The following is a 22,752-nucleotide window of genomic DNA, read 5'->3' as shown; positions in this document are numbered from 1 at the left end:
AATGTTCATCAAATGCTTCCTACGGAGCTTCATCAAAAACAATAACAAAAACAAACAAACAAATCCCAGGAAATCAACATATTTCAAATCTACAGTCAGGAGTGAGACCTTTTCTGTGATTTTCACCTCAACATCAAGACCCACACAATGCTAAATTTTCACTAGGGTTCACCTAGCAACACAGTGGTGATTGGTATGTTTTGGTCCATTGTTGGGATATTTGCACAGCCAGAGGGTCCTGTGAACAGTATTTAGCCATCAAATCACATTCTACAGTGTAACATGTAACAGCTAGTTTAGTGAGACAAGCACCAATCCACAGCACGTAGTACTTTATCTGTACTAAACATTAAAGTCAGTCTTAGTTGACGAGCATAGAGATTTGTTTTTTTTTAAAGAGGGGATTTCCTTTTTTTTTTTTTGCTTTTTAATATTTATTTATTATATGTAAGTACATTGTAGCTGTCTTCAGACACATCAGAAAAGGGCATTGGATCCCATTACAGATGGTTGTGAGCCACGAGGTTGGTGCTGGGATTTGAAGTCAGGACCTCCGGAAGAGCAGTCAGTGCTCTTAACCGCTGAGCCATCTCTCCAGCCCAGAAATTTGTTTTTAAATTATTATTGGCTAGTGATTATCTTTTATATTTGGTTCGAATCAAGCTAGCACCAGAGAAATTTGAAATTTATTAACTATTCCATTGTTTCATGAGAAGGTGTTGGGTGCACAATTCTCCCTGGACTCAGAGTTAAGAACAGGACATATTTCCCTCGCCCTTTTTCATGGCTGCCTTACCACCCCTTCTTTCATGTTAACTACATGGACTGCAGAGGATCGAGGTTGGGTTGGTTCCCAGAATCCGCAGGGTGGCACAGAACTGCCTATAAGTCCAGCTGTAGGGTCTCTGGTGCACTTGTTGGCTGTGTGTACTGCAGTCACATGTGCACACAGAATTAAAAATATTAAAATAAAAAATTATGATTCCTAAAATGATGTCTGATGTCACTGTAGTGACATCGCATAGTGTAATTTACAGCCTGATTAAGGGTTTTTAATTTGATTTTTAGGATTGGAGTCAGATTGCAAGGTGCTTTAGGAGCACACAGAGGGTGCATGTGCGCATGTGTGATCTCCCCATGTGTGTTTAGAATTAAGGCAATGTTTCCTATACTAATTTCATGTTATTTCCTACTTAATAGCAAATATCTACTGACAGGACTTGATTATAATCCTGCATTCTATCTCCTGTATGTGTGTGTTTGTTTGAGGTACATAACCCAGTTAGTTTGCATATTGGAAAGCACTGAGAAAGCTCACCAAAAATACAGCGCTGTACAAACTTTCATAGAAGTTCCCGGCCTGGAACCTGAGTTTTCATGGACGGACATGGCTGGGAGAACAAAGTTGAGATGGTGAGAAGAAAATGCCATTTACAACAGAGGAGGGAGGGGCTTAAGGGGTGGATCCTTAAAGTTCCCTTGTGGGAATGTGGGTACATTTGTATTATCATACAAAGGCAATCTTTGCACCCAGTGCCGTGCTGTATGCAGAGTTCTGGCTTAACTTTAGGAAGGGATATTTTACTGAAAACATCTACACTGGAAGATTGGAGGAAAGCCACACATTTGTGCTATATCTGAATAAGGGTCTGCAGGGCATGTGGCTTCCTGACTTCCAAGTTTAAAGTTACCAGAAAGGAACTAAATAAACAAACAGTAACTAAATAAACAATGTACACAAATGATTGCAAAATGCATAGAGAGGCATTTTTAAAAAGCATATATCTCACCCTTTTTTTTTTTTTTTGCCTGTAGGGCGACAGATTTTTCAGAAAGCTTTGAAAAATGAACATGTTACAAGCACAAAGTGCCAAAATTTCCAGTTTGCACAATTTCTGTGCATATATACACTGACAGCCATAACCAAATGGGTCAAATTCAAACTTAAAAAGTTCAGTAGAAAGACAAACAAACAAACAAAGAAACAAAATTCACAGCACAAACACAAGACTCATGAAGAAGGACAAAACCGAAAATTTAACAGGTTTTGCAAATTCTCACTGGGCAGGTTTCCAGTTGTTGAAATGAGGCTGGGTTCCAAGGGTGATGATTGTATTGATCTTGCAGGAACTGGGATACACACACCAAACCTTCTAGTTTCATAGTAGGAAATGGAAACGTACAACAATAAAAAGATTCTTGTCATTGGTGTGGTATGTTGTGGTGTGGTGTGATATGGTGTGGTATCGATGTCTTCACATACTTCTGGCAAAGAAAAAGAAGCGGGAGGGTTCAGAGATTAGCAACATTTACTACTGAGTTACCTGACAATCATACATAGTAAGAAACCCTGCAGACTGGTTAATTCATCATTCTCAGTTGCACTGAATGTATTTTTTTCTCAACTACATGGTAAATTAAAAGCTATCTTTGGCTACATGACACCCTACTTAGAAATTCAGAAAAAAAAGTTTTACCTTGCAGATATGAGTTCTCATCCTCAGAAATTTTTGAATGTTTCCAGGTCTTTGTCAGATACGGAAGGTGTCTTGTCCAATTCACTCTCTGGATAAGTCTCAAAGTTGGAGATGTCACCATCACCCGATAATTTAGGCACAATGGGTGGCTGAGAGTCATGCAAAATAAACAAAGCAACAAAGAAATAAAATAAGTGAATGAGGTGACACTGGGTAGCCCAGTGGGGACATGTAGTGCCTGTCACTTGGAATACAAATTTTACGAGAGGCTGAAGGTACTCCAGTACTGAAGTCACATGGCGCGCATGAACACAGAAACAATACACATACATCAAGGGCAAAATAAATGACAATAAACCTCTAGTAAATTAATTTGGAAGACTGAGACACAGTAGTGGGAGCTCACTGGGTGGTTAGGACCATATATGAAGCTGTTCATTTAATTCAAGGGTGTATAATACTCCCACCTTCAGTTTTCTTTGTGGCACAGATTCCCATTCCACACCTCGGAACCACCGGTGCCGCTTGATGTCTTCTGCCCCATTCTTGAGAGGAAACATAAACACTCAGTAAAAAGCATTTGAAAAAAATGTGTGTGTGTGTGCATGTGTATTATGTCTAAAATCTCCAATAAAGCAATTTAAAAATAAATTAAGTGGTCAGGTTTGGTGGCACATGCCTTTAATTCTAGCACTCTGGAGAAGGAAGCAGGTGGTTGGCTATAACTTTGATGCCAGCCTAGTCTACAAAAGAGATTTCCAGGACACTCAGAAGTATATACTGAGACCCTGTCTTATAAATAAATAAATACTCAAAAATAAAGAATAAGTCAACCATGAGTGGAGGCATATGTATGTCATCCCAGTCCTGGGAGGTGGGAGGTTGAGTGGGTCACAAGTTCAAGGTTATCCTTAGCTACAACATAGTGATTTTGATTGTAGCCTGGGCTACAGGAAAACAGCAAGTAGGGGCCAGAGAGATAGCTGCTCTTTCAGAGGACCCAGGTTAGGTTCACAGCACCTATATAAAAGTAGACAGTCTCCTGTAACTGCAGCTGCAGGGGATCTGAGCCCACTGTGGCAGGTAATAAACCTGAGTAGTACATACACAGAATTAATAAAAACAAACCAGCAACAAACAAGCCAAAAACTAATTTACCATTGAGCATGGTCTGGGATCCTCTTACTGGATGACATCACCATCAGTGTGCAAACTGGAATGCTCTAGCATGACTCACCTTCATGTTGCCCAGGCGCCGGGTCCTGTCCACCACCAGCAGCTTCTTGATGAGGTCCCTGTGTTAGCAGAGAAGACTCCACTTGGATCCAGAAAATGCCAGAATCAACTGAGGTGCTCATCCCACCCACACCACCACATGGTATCTCTATTGTGGGAAAAAGACCAGGATTTGTGGGAGCGAGCAGGTAGGCAGCTTGCACCCTTGGGCTCCAACCCCTAACAATGACCTTAAACCCCTGACTTCCAGCCTCTATTTCCTATATGCCATGGATGCAGACTGGCATTCCATTTACATGGTAAGAAATGGCATGTTAGTGCCAACTTGGCCACCAGCACTCTACCCACTGAACTAAGTACTATGCCATGTGAGCTATAAACACTCTACACAGTGAGTTACAAACTCTCTACCAACTGAGGTATAAACGTTCTCCCCACTGAGTTACAAGCACTCTGCCCACTAAGCTATATGTATTCTAGATACTGAGCCACAGGCACTCTACCCACTGAACTACAAGTACTCAGCCCACTCTGCCTCAAGCACTCTCTCCACTGAGTTATGTGCACTCCACCCACTGAGCTATAAGCCAGTGTGTTTCGCCTGCAACCCTTTAGCATTTATCCATTCCAGTATTGTTCCTTCCTGTGTAACTAACTGAGGAGGCTGTTTTAAAGACCACACCTGTGTTCATTTACACAGTTCTGTACAGGGAAACTGAGTTTGCAGGCTGCACACACCTGTGGAATGAGTTCCCAAATATCTGTTATTCGCCTGTGTCTCTATTGTGGACAAAAGACAAGAGAATGCAAAGGATGGTAAGGTGGATTAAATCAAAGACTTAGAGAAGTTAAAGCAGGGTAGAGACAGAATGCCATGGGTTATGGCTGTGTGTGTGTATGTGTGTGTGCACACACACACATGTCTGAGCACTCATATACCCAAACATCCTGCAATCCATAGAGCCTATGATAATATCCAGCAGGGACTGTAGCTCAGTGAAAAGAATGTTCTTAGCTCAGTGAGCAGAGTGCTTGCTGAGTTCTTATACTCAGTGAGTACAGTCTTCACCTAGCCCTGGATCTCATTTGTTGCATCACTGGGGGCACAAGTCTGTTTGTCACCCTGCTTTGAGGAAAAGGGATCAGAAGTTCTGGGCTATGTGGGATCCTCCTGCCTAACTAACTAAAGAAACAATTGGAAACCAAGGCTCATTCTGGTTAGAAAATGCTCAAATCTGACCACATTCAAATCAAAGAAAGTTGAAGGTATTTATATGTTTTTTAAATATATAAATATGTTCTGTGTTTTTTTCTTTTTCACTATTTTTGCCATAATCTTCATGAAATGCATGGTCAACATGAATACTGAGTAATTGTTTGTGAAGCAGTGTGTTGACCTCTAAACATCTTACATCAGAAATGAAAAGGGAGACATAACAACAGAAACTGAAAAAATTCAGAAAATCTTCAGTTCCTATTACAAAAGCCTACTGGAAAATCCAGATGAAATGAATGATTTTCTAGACAGATCTAGGAACAAAAGTTAAATCAGGACCAGATAAACTGTCTAAACAGTCCCCAAACCCCTAAGGAAATAGAAGCAGTCGTTAAAAGTCCCCCCCCCCAAAAAAAAAAAACCGCCCTGGGCCAGATAGTTTTAGTGCAGAATTCTATCAGACCTTCAAAGAAGACCAAATACCAATATTTCTCAAATGATTCCACAAAATAGAAACAGAAGGTACTCTACCCAATTCGTTCTATGAAGCTACAGTTACACTGATACTTATGAAACACAAAGACCCAACAAAGAAAGAGAACTTCAGACCAATTTTGCTTATGAATATCATTACAAAAATACTCAATAAAATTCTTGCAAAGAACACATCAAAATCATCATTCACCACAATCAAGCAGGCTTCATCCCAGGGATGCAGGGATGTTCAATATATGCAAATCCATTAACATAATCCACTATATAAACAAACTCAAATGAAAAAATAACCACATGATCATCTCATTAAATGCTGAAAAAAGCCTCCAATAAAATACAACTCCCCTTCATGTTAAAAGTCTTGGAAAGATCAGGAATTCAAGGTACATACCTAAACACATTAAAAGCAATATACAGCAAACCAGTAGCCAACATAAAACTAAACGGAGAGAAACTTGAAGCAATCTCAATAAAATCAGGGTCAAGCCAAGGCTGCTCACTCTCTCTCTATTTATGCAATATAGTACTTGAAGTTCTAGCTAGCAATTAAACAACAAAATTAGGTCAAAGCGATACAAATTGGAAAGGAAGAAGTCAAAATATCACTATTTGCAGGCAATATGATAGTATACATAAGCAACCCCAAAAATTCTAGCAGAGAACTCATACACTTGATAAACTACTTCAGTAAAGTAGCTGGATATAAAATTAAGTCAAACAAATCAGTGGCCTTCCTCTACACTAAGGGTAAATGGGCTAAGAAAGAAATTAAGAAAACACCCTTCACAATAGTCACAAATAATATAAAATATGTTGACTAACCAAGCAAGTAAAAGACCTATAAGACAAGAACTTCAAGTCTCTGAAGAAAGAAATCGAAGAAGACGTCAGGAGATGGAAAGATCTCCCATGCTCATGGATGGATAGAATTAATATAGTAAAAATGGTCATCTTACCAAAAGCAATCTATGGATTCAATGCAATCCCCATAAAAATTCCAACTCAATTCTTCACAGAGATAGAAAGAGCAATCAATTCTCAACTTCCTCTGGAGTAACCAAAAATTCAGGATAGCGAAAACAATTCTCAACAATAAAAGAACTTCTAGGGGACTCATCATCCCTGATCTCAAGCTGTGCTACAGAGCAATAGTGATAAAAACTGCATGGTATTGGTACAGAGTCAGGCAGGAAGATCAATGGAATAAAATTGAAGACCCAAAAATGAACCCACATACCTATGGTTACTTGATCTTTGACAAAGGAGCTAAAACCACCCAGTGAAAAAACCAGCATTTTCAACAAATGGTGCTGGTTCAACTGGTGGTCTGTAGAAGAATGTAGAAGAATGCAAAACGATCCATTTTTATCTCCTTGTGCAAAGTTTGAGTCCAAATGGATCAAGGACTTGCATATAAAACCAGATATGTTCAATCTAATACAAGAGAAAGTGGGAAAGAGCTTTGAATACATTGACACAGAGAAATTTTTCCTGAACAGAATACCACTGGCTCAGGCTCTAAGATCAACAATTAACAAAATGGAATCTCATGAAACTGAAAAACTTCTGTAAGGCAAAGGACAACAGAATAAAACAGCAACCTAGCGATTTGGAAAAGATTTTTACCAACCCTACATCCAAAAGAGGGCTAATATCCAATATATAAAAAGAACTCAAGAAGTTAGACTCCAGAGAACCAAATAACCCAATTTAAAAAATGGGGTACAGAGATAAAGAGAGAATCTTCAACTGAGGAATACCGAATGGCTGAGAAGCACCTAAAGAAATGTTCAACATCCTTAGTCATCATAGAAATGCAAATCAAAACAACCCTGAGATTCCACCTCACACCAGTCAGAATGGCTAAGATCAAAAATTCAGGTGATAGCAGATGCTAGCAAGGATGTGGAGAAAGAGGAACGCTCTTCCATTGTTGGTGGGATTGCAAGCTGGTACAACCACTTTGGAAATCAATCTGTGGTTCCTCAGAAAATTGGAAATAGATCTACCTAAAGACCCAGCTATACCACTCTTGGGCATATACTCAAAAGATGCTCCAACATATAACAAGGATACATGCTCCACTATGTTCATAGCAGCCTTATTTATAATAGCCAGAAGCTGTAAATAACCTAGATGTCTCTCAACTGAAGAATAGATACAGAAAATGTGGTACATTTACACAATGGAATACTACTGAGCTCTACAGAGTGATATCTTCATGAGCTTTGTAGGCAAATAAACTCCTGAGTGAGGTAACCCAGACCCAAAAGGATATACATGGTATGTACTCACTGCTAAGTGGATATTAGCCCAAAAGCTCAGAATACCCCCAATATAAATAAATAGACCAAAAAACCTTAACAGGAAGGAAGGCCAACGTGTGGATGCTTCACTCCCACATAGAAGGGGGAACAAAATAATCACAGGAGGCAAAGGGAAGGAAAGACCTGGGTGGGAGAGAGGAAGGGGAGGAAAAAGAAAAGAACAGGACCAGGTATGAGAAGAGACAGGAGAGAACTCCATAGGGCCAGGAGAATGAATAGACATAAATAGCAATGGTAGGTGGGGAACTTGGGGAACCACTCAAAAGTCCAAGACACCAGGGATGCAAGAGGCTCCCAGGACCCAATGGGCATGGCATTAGCTGAAATACACAACAGCAGGGAAACAGAACCTGAAGAGACTACCTCCAGTAGATAGGCATGGCCTCCTTTGGAGGGATGGGGCTATCCACCCATCTAAAAATTTTTACCCAAAATTCTCCCTGTCTAAAGGAAATACAGCAACAAAAAATGGAGCAGAGGTTGAAGGAAAGGCCATCCAGAGACTGTCCTACCATGTGATCCATTTCATCTGCAGACACCAAACCCTGACACTATTGCTGATGCCAAGATGTGCTTGCAGACAGGAGCCTGGTATGGCCATCCTCTGAGAGGTACTGCCAGAGCCTGACTACAAGAGATGGAGATACTCATAGCCAGCCATTGGATTGAACCCGGGGTCCCCAATGGAAGAGTTAGGGGAAGGGCTGAAAAAGGTGAAGGGGATTGCAACCCCACAGGAAGATCAACGTCAACTAACTGGACCACCCAGAGCTCCCAGGGACTAAACTACCAACCAGAGAGTATACATGGGTTGGTCCATGGTTCCCACTACATATGTAGCAGAGGATTGCCTCATCTGGCATCAGTGGGAGGGGCAGCCCTTGGTTCTGTGGAGGCTTGATGACCCAGAGAAGGCGGCTGCTAGAGGGGTGAGGCAGGAGTGGGTAGGGGGAGCACTTTCTTAGAGGCAAAGGGGAGGGGGAGGGGTGAAAGATTCATGGAGGGGAGACCAGGAAGGGGGATAACATTTGAAATGTAAACAAGTAAAATGAATAATAAAAAGGAATTCTTTATGATATGTACAATTTCAGTAAAAAGAAAAAATGAATTAAAGTTAACTTTTGTGGTGCCACAGAGATTCATTCACGAAGATTCTCCTAGCTCAGTAAATAAACCAATGCCATTAAAACACACCATATGTGTGGAACTATCTCAAAAAATTAATTAAAAAAATACTACATTTACACATGGAAATGATCATGAAGAAGAGCCTAGGGTCCATTGTCTCCTTCAAGGTCGTACTTCTAATAAACTAACTTTTCCACTAAGCCCTTCTTAACAGTTCAAAGAAAAGTTAAAAATTTAAACAAGTTAAAAAGTTAATAAAGAAGCTGTGGATGGTGGTGCATATCTTTTATCTCAGCACTCAGGGGTCTGATATCTATGAGTTCAAGGCTAGCCAGGCTAGCTAGGGCTATAAATTGAGACCCTGTTTAAATAAATTAGTTAATAACTAATAAATGAAAAAAAAAACCAGATAGTTGGATAGAGGGAAGGATGGATGGATGGACAAACTGATCGCGTACACAACTTGTCCCAAATCTGCATTAATTTCAACACTGCCCATCTCAAAAGAAATGAGATATGTAGCAGGTCTCTTGAATATTAAATTTCAGTAAAATGAGAATAACTGAAACGTTTTTCTTTTCTGGTGGAAACAAATGACTGACAGAACTGCACTGATCCAGTTTGCCAGGAGTGTGTGCTTGCAGTGTGATTTCACACAATTTTGAAAGTAGACATGGGGGCAGGGCAGGAAACCGGGCCGGGACTGCACTTACTTAGAGGTGAAATCCAATTGTCTGGGGAAATCTATTTTGCATGCAAGGATTTTCTGGTAAATCCCAAACGGGTTGTCATCGAAAAATGGGGGAAACCTGTCACAGAGAGAAGCATGGATATTTAGTAGAGAGTTAAATACAGAATTATATCTATTTTGTGTCAACTATTATTTTTTCTTAATGGATGCAAAAGATTTTTTTCTGTCAAATGGATCCACTGCTTGATACCTGGTAACATGGCCATCTGAAGACAGATGGGAAACAGATGATCTCAGGAGATATAGTATAGCCACAGGAGGAGAGGGACAGCATGGAGGGTCCTGATGGCTCCCAAAGAGCTTCAGTTGATAGCTTCCTTCCCAGCAGGGGGTAGAAGTGATCATTATAAACCTTCAAGAAGCTAGGTTTAGTGGGAAGAAGTTAGATTGCTGGAGATGCGCTCTTCAAAGACACTGGGACCTCAGGCTCTTCACAATCACTTCAATGTGAAAAAATCATTTTTTGTTGATTCTAAATCATTCTCTTGTGTGTATGTATGTATATATATATATATATATATATATATATATATATATATGTATATGTGTGTGTGTGTGTATGATTATACAATTGTATCAGGTATATACTAGACTCCATAGATTATATATATCTATATCTACATATTATAAATTATGTTCTATATTATAAATTATGTGTATAGAAATAAATGTAGTTTTATATTTGTAAATTTTTAAGAAAATAAGCTTCATGGATTACAAACACACACAATATGTGCACATTTTTCAGAACACATGACTGTGACATCATTTGCATATAGGGTCTCTGCCTAGAGAATGAGTGACAGATCTTGACATGAGCACACCCTGGCTGCAGATGACCTTAAATGCAATGACAGTGACCTCATGACAGATAAAAAAAGAGATGCAGACTCACAGAAGCCCTGCAGAGATGGGGGTGATGGGGTTACAAAAGCCAAGCACACCTGGCACCTCCAGGAGCTGAAAGAGTGGATAGATGTATGGATGGGTGGGTGGATTAATGTCTTAGGCAGGTGAATAGACCTGTGGATAGATGAGTGGGTAGATAGATGACTGGTGGGTGGGTAAGGAGATGCTTTCTTTCTCTTGACAGATCTCACACTATTTTAGTAAAATCCTCCTTCAAGCTTTTTTTTCTACCTGGGTTGATCTACCAAAGGATAAATCTTCCTTTATCTCAGTACCAGAGAAAAGCCCCTGGGGCTGGGAAAACTGTCACCTCCCCAGAGGAATAACTCTCCCATGGTGTTGGCCTATAATTCCCTCGGCTACACCTAGATCTTGAGCAACTTACTTTCAATGTTTACACAATTTTTATCAGGTGTATAATTGCCTCCACAGCTACTAGTGACGATTAGGAACAACCAATCTTCCCATCAACTGGGAGACAGAGACAGAGCCCATCACTCCTGTATCTTGTGCATTGCCAAGAGAGGGAAATTAGGGTGAATAAAACAACTGAACTTGCCTTCCTCATCTGCTCTTCCATCACTACTTACAAAGCTGTTTCTGATTAGTGTCATTTGTTCACCTTGGGTACTGATTAGCCTGGGATGTCCATCACATAAAGAAGATGGATGTTATACATAAGGAACTATGGATGTCTATGAAATTTTAAAGTCTTGTTTAAGTAAACTAAACACCCAATCACCCTTCAATCTTGACAGTACATTATGTGAGTGCATCCATATGCCATGTATCTGCAGACTTAGGAAAAAGGGGATGCTAAGGTTCTTCATAGGGTGTGAAGGAGACGCTGTGTATGCAGCCATGTCTGTCAGAAGGGTCACTCACCCAGACAGCATCTCGAATATAAGAATGCCCAGTGCCCACCAGTCCACAGCCCTTCCATGACCTTTGCTTTGAATGACTTCTGGGGCGAGATATTCCGGTGTCCCACAGAGAGTCCATGTCCTGTGGGGTGACAAAAGCATGAACCCATGAAACTTGGAAGGTGCTAAAAGATACAGCGATAAAGACCACACTACAAATGTGGCCACTGTGCAAAAAAATTAACATATGGCCTTATAGGTTCAACACTTCTAACTAAAACAAAATGTTCCCAAATCTAAAACTTTCTAAGCATCAATGATGTGTATAAGATTCCATGATTTGAAAGAGGCACAAGTCATAGTCACCATGGGTAGACCCATTCCCCAGGCACACGAAGCTGTGCTGTGAGCTTGTCAGCGGACATAATCCAGAATTTCCTGGGAAGGGTCTCAGTGGAGGACTTCCCACATCAGATTGGCCTATGGGCCTAGGTACATGATCATGGCTTAGCTGGTAGATTATTGTACAAGTCTAAGATAGATCTACAGAAGAGGTAGAAGAAGCTGAGTGGTGGTGATACATGCCTTTAATCCCAGCACTCAGGAGGCAGAGACAGGTGGATCTCTGAGTTTGAGGCCAGCCTGGTCTACAGAGTGAGTTCCAGGACAGCCAGGGGTACCCAGAAAAATCCTGTCTGGGGCGGGTGAGAGGTAGGAAAGAACAAAGTACAAAATGCTTTTGTTCATGCTATGACTCCTATACTTGTACCATGTGTCCAAACACTCAGCATATATACAATAACACTCCTGATTCTATACTCTTTTCCTTGTTTTTAGGCCTGGCTGGCCTCAAACTTGCCCACTCCTTTGATTATATGCATAGACCATCACCCCTAGTTGCTCCATCTATATTTATCATATAAACTGACCCTGTAATGGCAAGTTCCTTGCTGAATGTTCTTTACTTACAAGCACTAGCTTCAATTTAATTTAGTTAATAGATGATCCCATGATCATTTCTTGTCCTCAGCTAGTACTGCACTGGCATACACATACACACAGAGACACACAACTTAAAATAAAAACACTTAAAAAGTAAACAAAACTGAACATAGTAGAAAAAATACTAGGGAAGGAGAAGGTGAGAGGTGGTGTATTAGTTAGGGCTTTACTGCTGTGAACAGACACCATGACCAAGGCAAATCTTATAAAAAACAACAGTTAATTGGGTGTGGCTTACAGATTCAGAGGTTCAGTCCATTACATCAAGGTGGGAACATGGCAGCATCCAGGCAGGCATGGTGCAGGAGGAGCTGAGAGTTCTATGGCTTCATTCAAAGGCTGCTAGTGGAAGACTGACTTCCAGGCAACTAGGGTGAGGATTTTTTTTTTGCTTTTATTTATTTAATTAATTAATTTATTTATTTTTATTAGGTATTTTCTTCATTTACATTTCCAATGCTATCCCAAAAGTCCCCCATAGTCCACCCCCCACTCCCCTACTCACCCACTCCCACTTCTTGGCCCTGGCGTTCCCCTGTACTGAGGCATATAAAGTTTGCAAGACTAATGGGCCTCTCTTTCCTAGGGTGAGGATCTTATGCTCACACCCACAGTGACACACCTACTCCAACCAGGTCACACCAATTCCAACAATGTCATGCCTCCAAAAGGTGCCACTCCCTGGTCCAAGAATATACAAACCATCATGGGTGGGTAAATCAATATGCAGTATTAATAATTTTTAACATTAGTGATAGGGGCTAGGGGTGTAACTCAGTTGGTACAGCATGGTTGGTACCAGCATGGCTGGTGTTCAGTAGACTCTGGGTTCAGTTTCCAACATAGCATGGAGGTAGAGGCATGAGGATCAGGACTTCAGAGTTTTTGTATATTTTGAGACAAGGTCTCTCTATGTAGTTATGCTGTCCTGCAACTTGCTCTATAGATCTCAAACTGGCCTCAAACTCACAGAGATCCACCTGCTTCTGCCTCCCAAGAGGGATCAGGGGCTTGTGTCAAAAATCAAAGAAATAAAAAATAAAATGACCCCTTTCCTCATCAACTCTGCTGTGCCAGCACTTCCCTATAAGCCCACTGTCTTCCTGCTTGTGTGGCAACAAGCTCCTTTCTGGAGAGAAAAATTTCCAGAATGTTGAGAATTTCTCTCTCCAATCCCTCATCAAGAAACATTTTTGTCAAAAGAAATTAGGACAGTTGGCAGGGGTTGGAGGTTGAGTTTAGCTTTTGGTGCCACCCAGAGGCAAGAAAGATGAAGGACAGTAGGATGTTTGGACAAATCTAGGATTTTTGTTTCTTTTTAAAAAAATTCTCCCCATCTCTCCCTGCTGGGATGGAGACTACATCCTACTCTTCCACCACCAGATCCTACAGTCCTGGGGATGGAACCCTGGGCCTTATACGTTACCTAACTGGTTTACCATGAAGCTCTATCCTCGGTAAACTGCTCTACCACAAAACTATAGCTTCAGATTTCTACTGTGTCCTCACAGGAGAAAAGAATAATTTTAAAGAAAGAACCCATTTGAAAGAACAAAAAAAGCTCTATTTTTTTTTTTTTTTGAGACAGGGTTTCTCTGTGTAGCCTTGGCTGTCTTGTAGACCAGGCTAGCCTCAAACTTACAGAGATCCACCTTCTTCTGCCCACTGAATGCTATCTGGGATCAAAGGCAAGTGCTACCTTGTCCTGCTTTAATTTATATTTAAAAGAGCCAATTGGTGTGGCAAGCAGCTGCTGACATCTGCAAGCTGCAGAGTATACAAAATGAAAAGTTGATTTGTTTCTTTTAAAGATAAAATAGGAAAAAAGTGATTGTTTCTTTCTTCAAAAGAAAGATTCAAATAAAAAGTAAATTAAGTTATATAAGGCTAATAAACACCATGTGGTCCAACTATAAAAAGGAATTATCATTCAGCCATGAAAATGACAGTAAGTCTGACAGTGGTACCTCATAGATAGACAATGCTATTACATAAGCTGGAACAAAAAATAAAAAATATTGTAATGATGCTGTGTGTGTAAAGTATGTAGGCTAGGAAGATCCAGAGAGGCATACCACAGGGTCATGAGGCACAAATGAGGAGAGATGTTTACATATGATCAAAATATCCTGAAGCTAGGACCATGGTAAAGTTGAGAGAGGCCTAGCATGCTTGAAGCAGAGATTCTCAGCAGGTCAAACAATTCTGTCAAGCTTGACAACCCAAGTTTAATCCCTGGGACCCTCATGGTAACAGAACACTGACTTCTGAAAGTTGACCTCTGAACTGTACTCTCCCCCATTCAAAATAAATAAATGTAATTATTTTTTAAAGTGGGATCAAGAGATGGCTCAGTGAATAAGAGCACTTGTTCTTATGGGAACCTGAGTTTGATTCTAAGCATCCACATAGTGGTGATAAAACCACCTCTGACTCCAGTTTCAGGAGGACCTGATGGCCTTTTGTGACCTCTGGGGGGCACCAGGAATGCATGTGTTACACAGACATACAGACATATTAGACATGCAGACAAGAGTCACACACATAAAATAATAAAGCAATGTTTTAAAAAGGAAAATTCTGTGCTCAGTCTGGGGCTCCCACTGGCAATCCAACTATGCAGAAGACTCAGGCAAAGGGATAATGACATCTGGGGGTGCCTGGGCTGTATGGCAAGATTGGGCAATTAAAAAGAAAAGGGGCAACACGAGGTTAGAGGTCGTCTGGTGTGGCCCCGTGGGGCAGGGGCTGCCGGGGTAGCTCGCGGCGTCTGGCCGCGTAGGCATGCTCAAGATGTCGTACATGCTTCCGCATCTGCACAATGGCTGGCAGGTAGACCAGGCCATCCTTTCGGAGGAGGACCGCGTGGTCGTCATTCGTTTCGGACACGACTGGGACCCCACTTGCATGAAGATGGATGAGGTTCTGTACAGCATCGCCGAAAAGAAATGGAAGATAGTGGGAGATCTTCCTCATCTTGTATGAGTCCTGTTTGGATATCCCAGCTGTTTTAAAGGATGAAATGTGATGGTGTGTTCTGAAAGAATCATTGTGGCTGGTGAGACAGCTCAGCAGATGGAGGCATTGCCACAGAATCCACATCAGAGTCAAGGAAAGAACCAGTTCCCTTGTTTATTCCCTGACCACCACACATGTGTGATGGCACGCAAATGGTGCTGGTGTCACTTGTGCTCTGAGGCATCCTCTCTGATTGTGTGGAGTCTGACAGGCCTGTCTGCCGCCAATATGAACATCTGCCGGGCTCGGCCAGATGACCTGATGAACACGCTGCACTGCAACCTGCTGTGCCTGCCCGAGAACTACCAGATGAAGTACTACTTCTATCATGGCCTCACTTGGCCCCAGCTCTCCTACATTGCTGAGGACGAGGATGGGAAGATTGTGGGCTATGTCCTGGCCAAGATGGAGGAGGATCCTGATGATGTCCCTCACGGACATATCACCTCGCTGGCTGTGAAACGCTCCCACCGGCGCCTCGGCCTGGCCCAGAAGCTCATGGACCAGGCTTCCAGGGCCATGATTGAGAACTTCAGCGCTAAGTATGTATCCCTGCATGTCAGGAAGAGCAACCGGGCGGCTCTGCACCTGTATTCCAACACCCTGAACTTCCAGGTTAGCGAGGTGGAGCCCAAGTACTATGCAGATGGGGAAGACGCGTATGCTATGAAGCGAGATCTCTCGCAGATGGCCGATGAGCTGAGACGGCAGCTGGTGCTGAAGAAAGGCAGATATGTGGTTCTGGGCTCCAAGGAGAATCAGGGTAGCACACTTCCTGGTCCTGAAGAGGCCAGTCAGCAGGAGAACCTGGCTGGAGGTGACAGTGGTAGTGACAGCAAAGACAGCACTGATGTCCAAGACATCATGCAGACCTTGGGGTCCACCTCCTAGAGCCTGCCTGCCTGAGCACTGCAGGTCCTTGTATTTTAGCCACATTGTTCTCGGGAACCTTGCTCTGTGGTCCCTGAATGGGACCTGAAAGGCTCTCCTTTCAAAGCTTTAGCAGCAACCTTCTGCATAACCTGTGTGATCATGGAGGCACACCTAGACACAGAACCTGCTGTGCGGGAGTCAAGGAAGCCCGCCTGAGGACTGCTGTGCAGCCCCTTTCTTGGCTTCTCCACGCTGCTGTCAGATTCTGCTCAGTACTGTTCTAACTGTGTATCCTGCAGGTTTCCGCTTGGAATGCCAAACAGGAAGTGCGGACAACTCAAGATCCCCAGCTTCTGGCCTTTGCATTATTTATCTGGGTTTTTTTTTTTTTCTTCTTGGAGTAGAATCATCAAGTACCCGCCCTTGCTTTCTGTGGAAACTGCCCTGCCCCGCCCTCCCTCTTTTTGAAGAAGAGTGGTCCCTTTCCTGTGGGAGAAGGTGATAGGTATTAGACTAATATGCAAGCAGAATTTGTAGCTCTAAGGAAAGAACACGCAGAAATTAAATTGCATTCTCTAACCTGAAAAAATAAAAACATAAAAAGAAAAAAAAAAAAAAAGAAAAGGGGCAAAGATATGAATTGGAAGAGAAAGAAGAAATAACTGATTCTATTAAGACATCTTCAAGCCTGCATGTTTCCTTGAATTTATCCATTGCTCAGTTCCATCCATTTTGCTCCAACCCTGAGACCCACAGACGGACATATCAGGAAGACTTTCTAATAAGGACTCTAGGGCTCAGGAAGGAACTAACAGAGATGAGGGCTCAAAACTCAAGAGCTTCTGAGCAGTACAGCACAGGGAACAGATAGAAGGGGATTCGGGTCCAGAACCTGTAAAGAACTGATCCAACTCGGAAGGGATAGAACTATAGGGTAGGTCCAGGAACAGAGTGCTTGTAGCTCAATGGGCAGAGTGCTTGCCTTGCAGGCACTGAGCCCAGATCCCACCCCCAGCATAAACAAGATGTGGAGATGCTTACTTGTCATACTAGCACGTCAGAGGTCCAGATAGGAGGGATCAGTTCAAGGTCATCCTTGGCTCCCTAGTGAGTGCTAGGACAGCCTGGGCTGCACATACACCCTCTGCCTCCTCTCTCTCTCCATAATGGAAATCAACTAGAAGTCAGTCCATCACAGGCTCCCAACATTCCATTTGCCTCTGGGCTCAATAACTCAGATTTTGATCCTTGTAGCCTGTCTCAGTTAGAACAAGATCAGGGCAGATAGAGCTAATGAGCTGATGAGGTCACAGGTAACTGTACCAGAGGCAGCTCTGCTTATCCCACTGAAAGCTGAGTCTTTTTGTATCTGCCCCAGGCTGGAGGCCTGCATGCCTCAGGCTGTGGAACTTTCTAGTTCTGGCTTGTTTCTATACCTTTCATCCCCCCCCCCCTTTTTTTTTTAAAACAAAATGCACCAGTGGCTGGCTGGCTGGTTAAGGGTACTTAGCACACCACAGCAATACTGGGACCATAGAGAATCTGTCCACAGCATGGACACCCTTTGAGGCTGGAAAGTATCTGATTCCCTCAATATTGAGTCTTCTCTCCCCTACCCTGGCTATGGGTTAACAGGAACATGACACCATCTTCTCATTATCAGCAAAGAACTCCCATAGCTATGAATAGGGGAAGGAGCCCTGGGCAAAGGACCCTAAGGACTGAGTTCTATAAATAGAAAACTCTAAGATAGAGGCTGGAGAGGCATGTTAGCTTTAAGATGGCTGGCTGCCGTTGCAGAGAACCTGGGTTCAACACCTAGTACCCATATGACTGCACACATTCACCTGTAACTCCAGGTCTAGGGTATCTGATGCCCTCTTATGGCCTCTGTGGGTATGACATGCATATAGGCACACCACAGAGACATAAAATAAATGTATCTTATGGGAAAAAATACAACACTAAAAAAAATTGAACTGCCATGTGATCCAGCTATAGTATCCCTGAGCATATTACTGTGTGTAAAATATACAAATATATATAATATAGTTATATAGAAATGTATATAAATTATATGACGGTACAAGTAATCTATCTCTCTCTATCTATCTATATGCAATTATGAAAACATTCACACACACAATATTGGAATTTTCTGGAACAAATTCAACCATCTTGATGACAGAACAATTTTCTCTTCTGCTCACAATCTGGAGGGGCCTCTCCACTCCCATAGCTGTGCACTAGGTGTGGACTGTCCCCCACAGGCTCAGGTATTTTAACACTTGGTCCAGCAGGCAGCTCTGTTTGGGAAGGTTCTGGATAAGCTTTAGGTAAAGTGGAGCCTCACAGGAGAAAGTATGTCAGTAGCAGTGGGGCTCAAGTTTTTTTTTTTTTTTTTTTTTTTTTTTTTAAATGTGATGGTCTGTATATGCTTGGCTCAGGGAGTGGAAATGCTGGAGTATTTGTGCCCTTGTTTGAGTAGGTGTGTCACTGTGGGCATAGGCTTTGAGATCCTCATCCTGGATGTCCGAAAGCCAGTCTTCTAGCAGCCTTCAGATGAAGATGTAGAACTTTCAGCTCTGCCTGCACCATGCCTGCCTAGATGCTGTCATGCTTCCACCTTGATAATGTACTGAACCTCTGAATGTGTAAGCCAGCCCCAATTAAATGTTGTCTTTATAAGAGTTGCCTTGGCCTGTTTATAGCAGTAATAAGACAGAAGTTGGTATCAGGGACTGGCCTATTACTGTGATAGGTCTGACCATGCCTTCGTTTGGAAGAATGTGGATTTGGGGACTTTGTATTTGGAAAGCACTGGAATGCTTTAAGTGGGGCTCAATGGGCCATCCTGGAAGGAATATGGAAGATGTTGTTGCTGTGAGTGATTTGAACTGTGGAAGCCTGGTTATAGAGATTTCAGAGGAGAACAATTTTAATATGTGGCTGAGAGACTTGTGATATTTTGGTGAAGAATGGGGCTGCTTTTTGCCCTTGCCTGAAGCATCTACCTGAGGCTAACATAGAGAGATTTATATTAATTGAATTGACAAAGGAAGTCTCAAAAAGCCCAACAGAAACTTTGTTCTCTGATTAAGTCTCAGGAAGGGTGTTTTGAAGAAGAGAAACAAGCTTAGAAAGGAAAAATATAAAATGTATGGTCCAAGTTATAAAGGGACTCCAGGAAGTGAAATGGAGCTGAATCCTGTGTTCAAGGAGATAAAGACATTAAGGGAGTGGTAATCTCACTCCAAGATCCCACCTACCTAAACCTACTGTTTGTGTTTGCAGTTGAACAAGGAATAGTGTGGATTTTTAATCTGGAATAAACTACAATCTAGAAATGAAGGGTACACTTGTGATCCAGATCTTGAGGCTAGAAGACCCAGGCTTTTGATCTGGATCTTGAGAAACAGTGGCTATGAAAAGCTTAGGCCCAGGCATGCTGGTACATACTTTTAATCCCAGGAGAAAAAGTCAAGCAGTTCTAAATTCAAGGCCAGCCTGGTACAGAGCAAGTTCTAGGTGAAGAAAAGCTTTAAGTACCGCAATGGTAGTACATGCCTTTAATCCTAGCATTCAGGAGACAGAGCCATGCAGATCTCTGAGTTCAAGGTCAATCTACAGTGCAAGTTCGAGGACAGCCAAGCCTTGAGGGAGTTGGAAAATAGAAAGCTGCTAATAGAATAAGTTGGGCAGAATGTTCCAGCCCTAGCAAGCTGCAGAATTTGGCAGTTTCAACCATGTGGCTCTAGCTTTAGAGTCAAGAATAAAAGGGACTACAGGAACAATTGTTGCTGGTTAGCTGGAGCTAAGAAATTAGCAGTGATTAAGACCAGCATCACTGAAGTGAAATCTTCTGAGAAGTATTTTCTGAGAGCACAAAGAAGCTGTGTTCCAGAGGTAGCTGAGGTTGTATGTCATGTTGCAGCTGGACTTGATAATGCATAAGAATCACCCAAGTGGTACTGGTTTTGAAGGTATGAAGGGGCCATGGAGAGCAGTTGAGGCTTAGCACTGTGAGAGGCCATGGGGAGCCATTGGTGAAGGTGCAGTCTTAGTTGTAGCTGATGGCCCGGGACTGAAGGGGCCATGCAAAGTTGAGGCCTGGCACCATGAAGAGAGCCTATGAGAGGCTATTGGTGAAGCCTAGTTGCTGTGGAAAATGCCAGCATATTTAAGATGCCAGTACCAAGAATGGCAGCAGCAGTGTAGTGGAGTCAACCAGAGACTAGAGTGCTATAGAGGGCAGAGTTGAAGAAGTGATGTGATGCAGGAAGCGGATGTGGCTGCATGGGCCAAGTTGTTTACTGCCTTGCCTGAGCATGTTCAGTGAGGCTGCATGCGTGGGCTGCCTGCCAGGCTAGACTATCCCTTGTGATCGGGACCTGTCAGCCTATCTGTGAATGACCTGAGCTCGTGCCTGGAGCGTGTGTGAATTCTGATTGGATGAGGTGGGGTGGAGTTAGAAGGAGGTGAGTCAGTGTGAATATAGGTTAGCCCTTGCTGTGAGTAGAAGTAGGAGTAAGAGAAGCTGTTGTAATAGGAGTTTTAGTTTAGCCCTTGCCCTAAGAAGAAGCTGCTGGGGAAGAGAGCAGTAAAGGAAAAAGCCACAAGAAGCCGTTGTGTGAACCCGACTTGGGTGTCCTGTTGCAGGAACAAAGGACCGGTGGCAATGCAAGTCCTTTGGAGGAGCCCAGAAGATCATGTGTAGATCCCAGACATTGGAACAAGAAGCTGTGAAGCTGAAGTTGACTTGGAAACCCCAAGATGTTAAAGATGCCAGGGTCATGGGATACATGTTGAGGAAAGTTGCTAAAAGGGAGTGGAACCAGCCCAGGAAAAGAAATTTGTTGCAGTCAACAATGATGAAAAAGGAGCTGGAGATCTGAATACTCCTTTGACATCAGGTATGGGGATGCAGAGTTTGAGTTTGCCCAGCTGGTTTCCTGCCTTGATTTGGGGATTACAGTTAAGTGATTGGATGAATCTCAGATGAGACTTTGAACTTTGGACTTTTAACATTATTGAGAGTGCTATAGACTGTGGGGACTTTGGAAGTTGGACTAGATGTATTTTTTTAATATGCTATGTTTAGGCATGGCCCCCATAGACTCATGTTTGAACAAGCCTATGGGGGCCAGGGAGTGGAATGTGATCGTTTGTATATGCTTGGCCCAGGGAGGGGCACTACTGGAGTAGGTGTGCCACTATGGTATTGGGCTTTGAGACCCTCGTCCTAGATGTCCTAAAGCCAGTCTTCTAGCAGCCTTCAGCCAAACATGTAGAACTTTTCAGTTCCTCCTGCACCATGCCTGCTTGTATGCTGCCATGCTCCTGCCCTGATGATAATGGACTGAACCTCTGAACCTGTAAGCCAGACCCAATTAAATGTTGTCCTTATAAGACTTGCCTTGGTCATGGTGTCTGTTCACAGCAGTAAAACCCTAACTAAGACAATAACCCTGTTCTACTTCCTGCTTGCTCTTCCTATATGTGGCTACAATATAAACAGCTGTCCTCTACACATGCTCCTGTTGGCACCTTTATCCCTGTTCTTCCTTAATCTGCTTTTAAAAGATGGTTTTATTACTATACCAATGGGGAAAAAATGGGAGACCCATCTAAATAGATGGAGGGAGAAGTGCATCACACCAGAGCCCACCATACATCTTCTGCCCCTTTCTGTCCACCCATTTAAATCAAACCTTTGTTTTTTAATTAACCTCTGATGAGCCCATGACTGTTCCCACTCACCTATCCACCAGTTTCTTGGCGAAGCCGAAGTCTGTCAGTTTAATATGTCCTTCCCTGTCTAGAAGGATGTTTTCAGGCTTCAGGTCCCTGTATACGATTTCCTTTGAGTGCAGATATTCTATGGCACACACAATCTCGGTGGCGTAGAAGACTGAAGCAACTGAGGAGAATCGGCCACGATTACGCAGGTAGGTGAAGAGCTCACCACCAGGCACGAACTCCATCAACATGTACAGGAAGCGGTTGTCATGGCCTGTCCAAAGCCTGCGAGACACAACAGAGTGCACGATGGTTAATAAGTTGGGTGCTCAGAAGTGGATACTCATGGATGGATGGATGTTGGTGATTGACAGACACTGATGACAAGATGTGTGTACAGACTCCAGATATACAGAGGTAGATGTTCCCATTAATATACTGGTATACACAGACACTAACAGGTACATATATGCAAATATCAAAATATAAATACAGATATCAAGATAAACACATAAACAGATGCAAACGTGTGAATGTGTCCTGGTTAGCTTTAACTGTCACCTTTATGACCCAGAGTCACTTGGGAAGGTACTCAGTGAAGAATTTCCCATATCATCCTAGCCTGTGGGCATGTCTATGGGGGTGTCTTTATTCAGCTGATTAGTTGATTGAAGTATGACGATCATCTCCATGGAGGGTGATGCCAGTCCCTAGCAGG

General features: G+C 42.6%; 2 protein-coding genes and 1 pseudogene across 2 annotated transcripts in view; 2 read left to right on the top strand and 1 right to left on the bottom strand.

The window, feature by feature from the left end:
• Positions 1-381: 381 nt before the first annotated feature.
• Prkx (protein kinase cAMP-dependent X-linked catalytic subunit) overlaps positions 382-22,752 on the bottom strand; it is a 35,935-nt gene continuing 13,564 nt past the window's right edge. The window contains exons 3-9 of the mRNA XM_021152939.3: positions 22,056-22,319; positions 11,425-11,544; positions 9,593-9,688; positions 3,715-3,772; positions 2,945-3,022; positions 2,478-2,626; positions 382-2,265 (exon numbers count right to left, since the gene is read on the bottom strand). Coding sequence (XP_021008598.1) covers positions 2,501-2,626; positions 2,945-3,022; positions 3,715-3,772; positions 9,593-9,688; positions 11,425-11,544; positions 22,056-22,319 — 742 coding nt within the window. The 3' untranslated portion in view covers positions 382-2,265; positions 2,478-2,500. The remainder of the gene's footprint in view (positions 2,266-2,477; positions 2,627-2,944; positions 3,023-3,714; positions 3,773-9,592; positions 9,689-11,424; positions 11,545-22,055; positions 22,320-22,752) is intronic.
• Positions 15,197-15,542, top strand: LOC110286538 (thioredoxin-like protein 4A pseudogene; annotated as a pseudogene).
• On the top strand, positions 15,632-16,313 carry LOC110286539 (N-alpha-acetyltransferase 11-like). The gene has a single exon (XM_021152940.2). The coding sequence runs from the start codon at positions 15,651-15,653 to the stop codon at positions 16,311-16,313; it is 663 nt and encodes a 220-aa protein (XP_021008599.1). The 5' UTR covers positions 15,632-15,650.

Source organism: Mus caroli, unplaced genomic scaffold, assembly GCF_978045245.1.
Source record: "Mus caroli unplaced genomic scaffold, Mus_caroli_1 scaffold_5, whole genome shotgun sequence".
Classification (NCBI taxonomy): Eukaryota; Metazoa; Chordata; class Mammalia; order Rodentia; family Muridae; genus Mus; species Mus caroli.
Note: the sequence above shows the minus strand (reverse complement) of the source record. Positions and strands in the feature narration are given on the sequence as shown.

Bases quoted from the DNA above. Each gene is read 5' to 3' on its own strand.
- LOC110286539 (XM_021152940.2), top strand. From the start codon at position 15,651: ATGAACATCTGCCGGGCTCGGCCAGATGACCTGATGAACACGCTGCAC.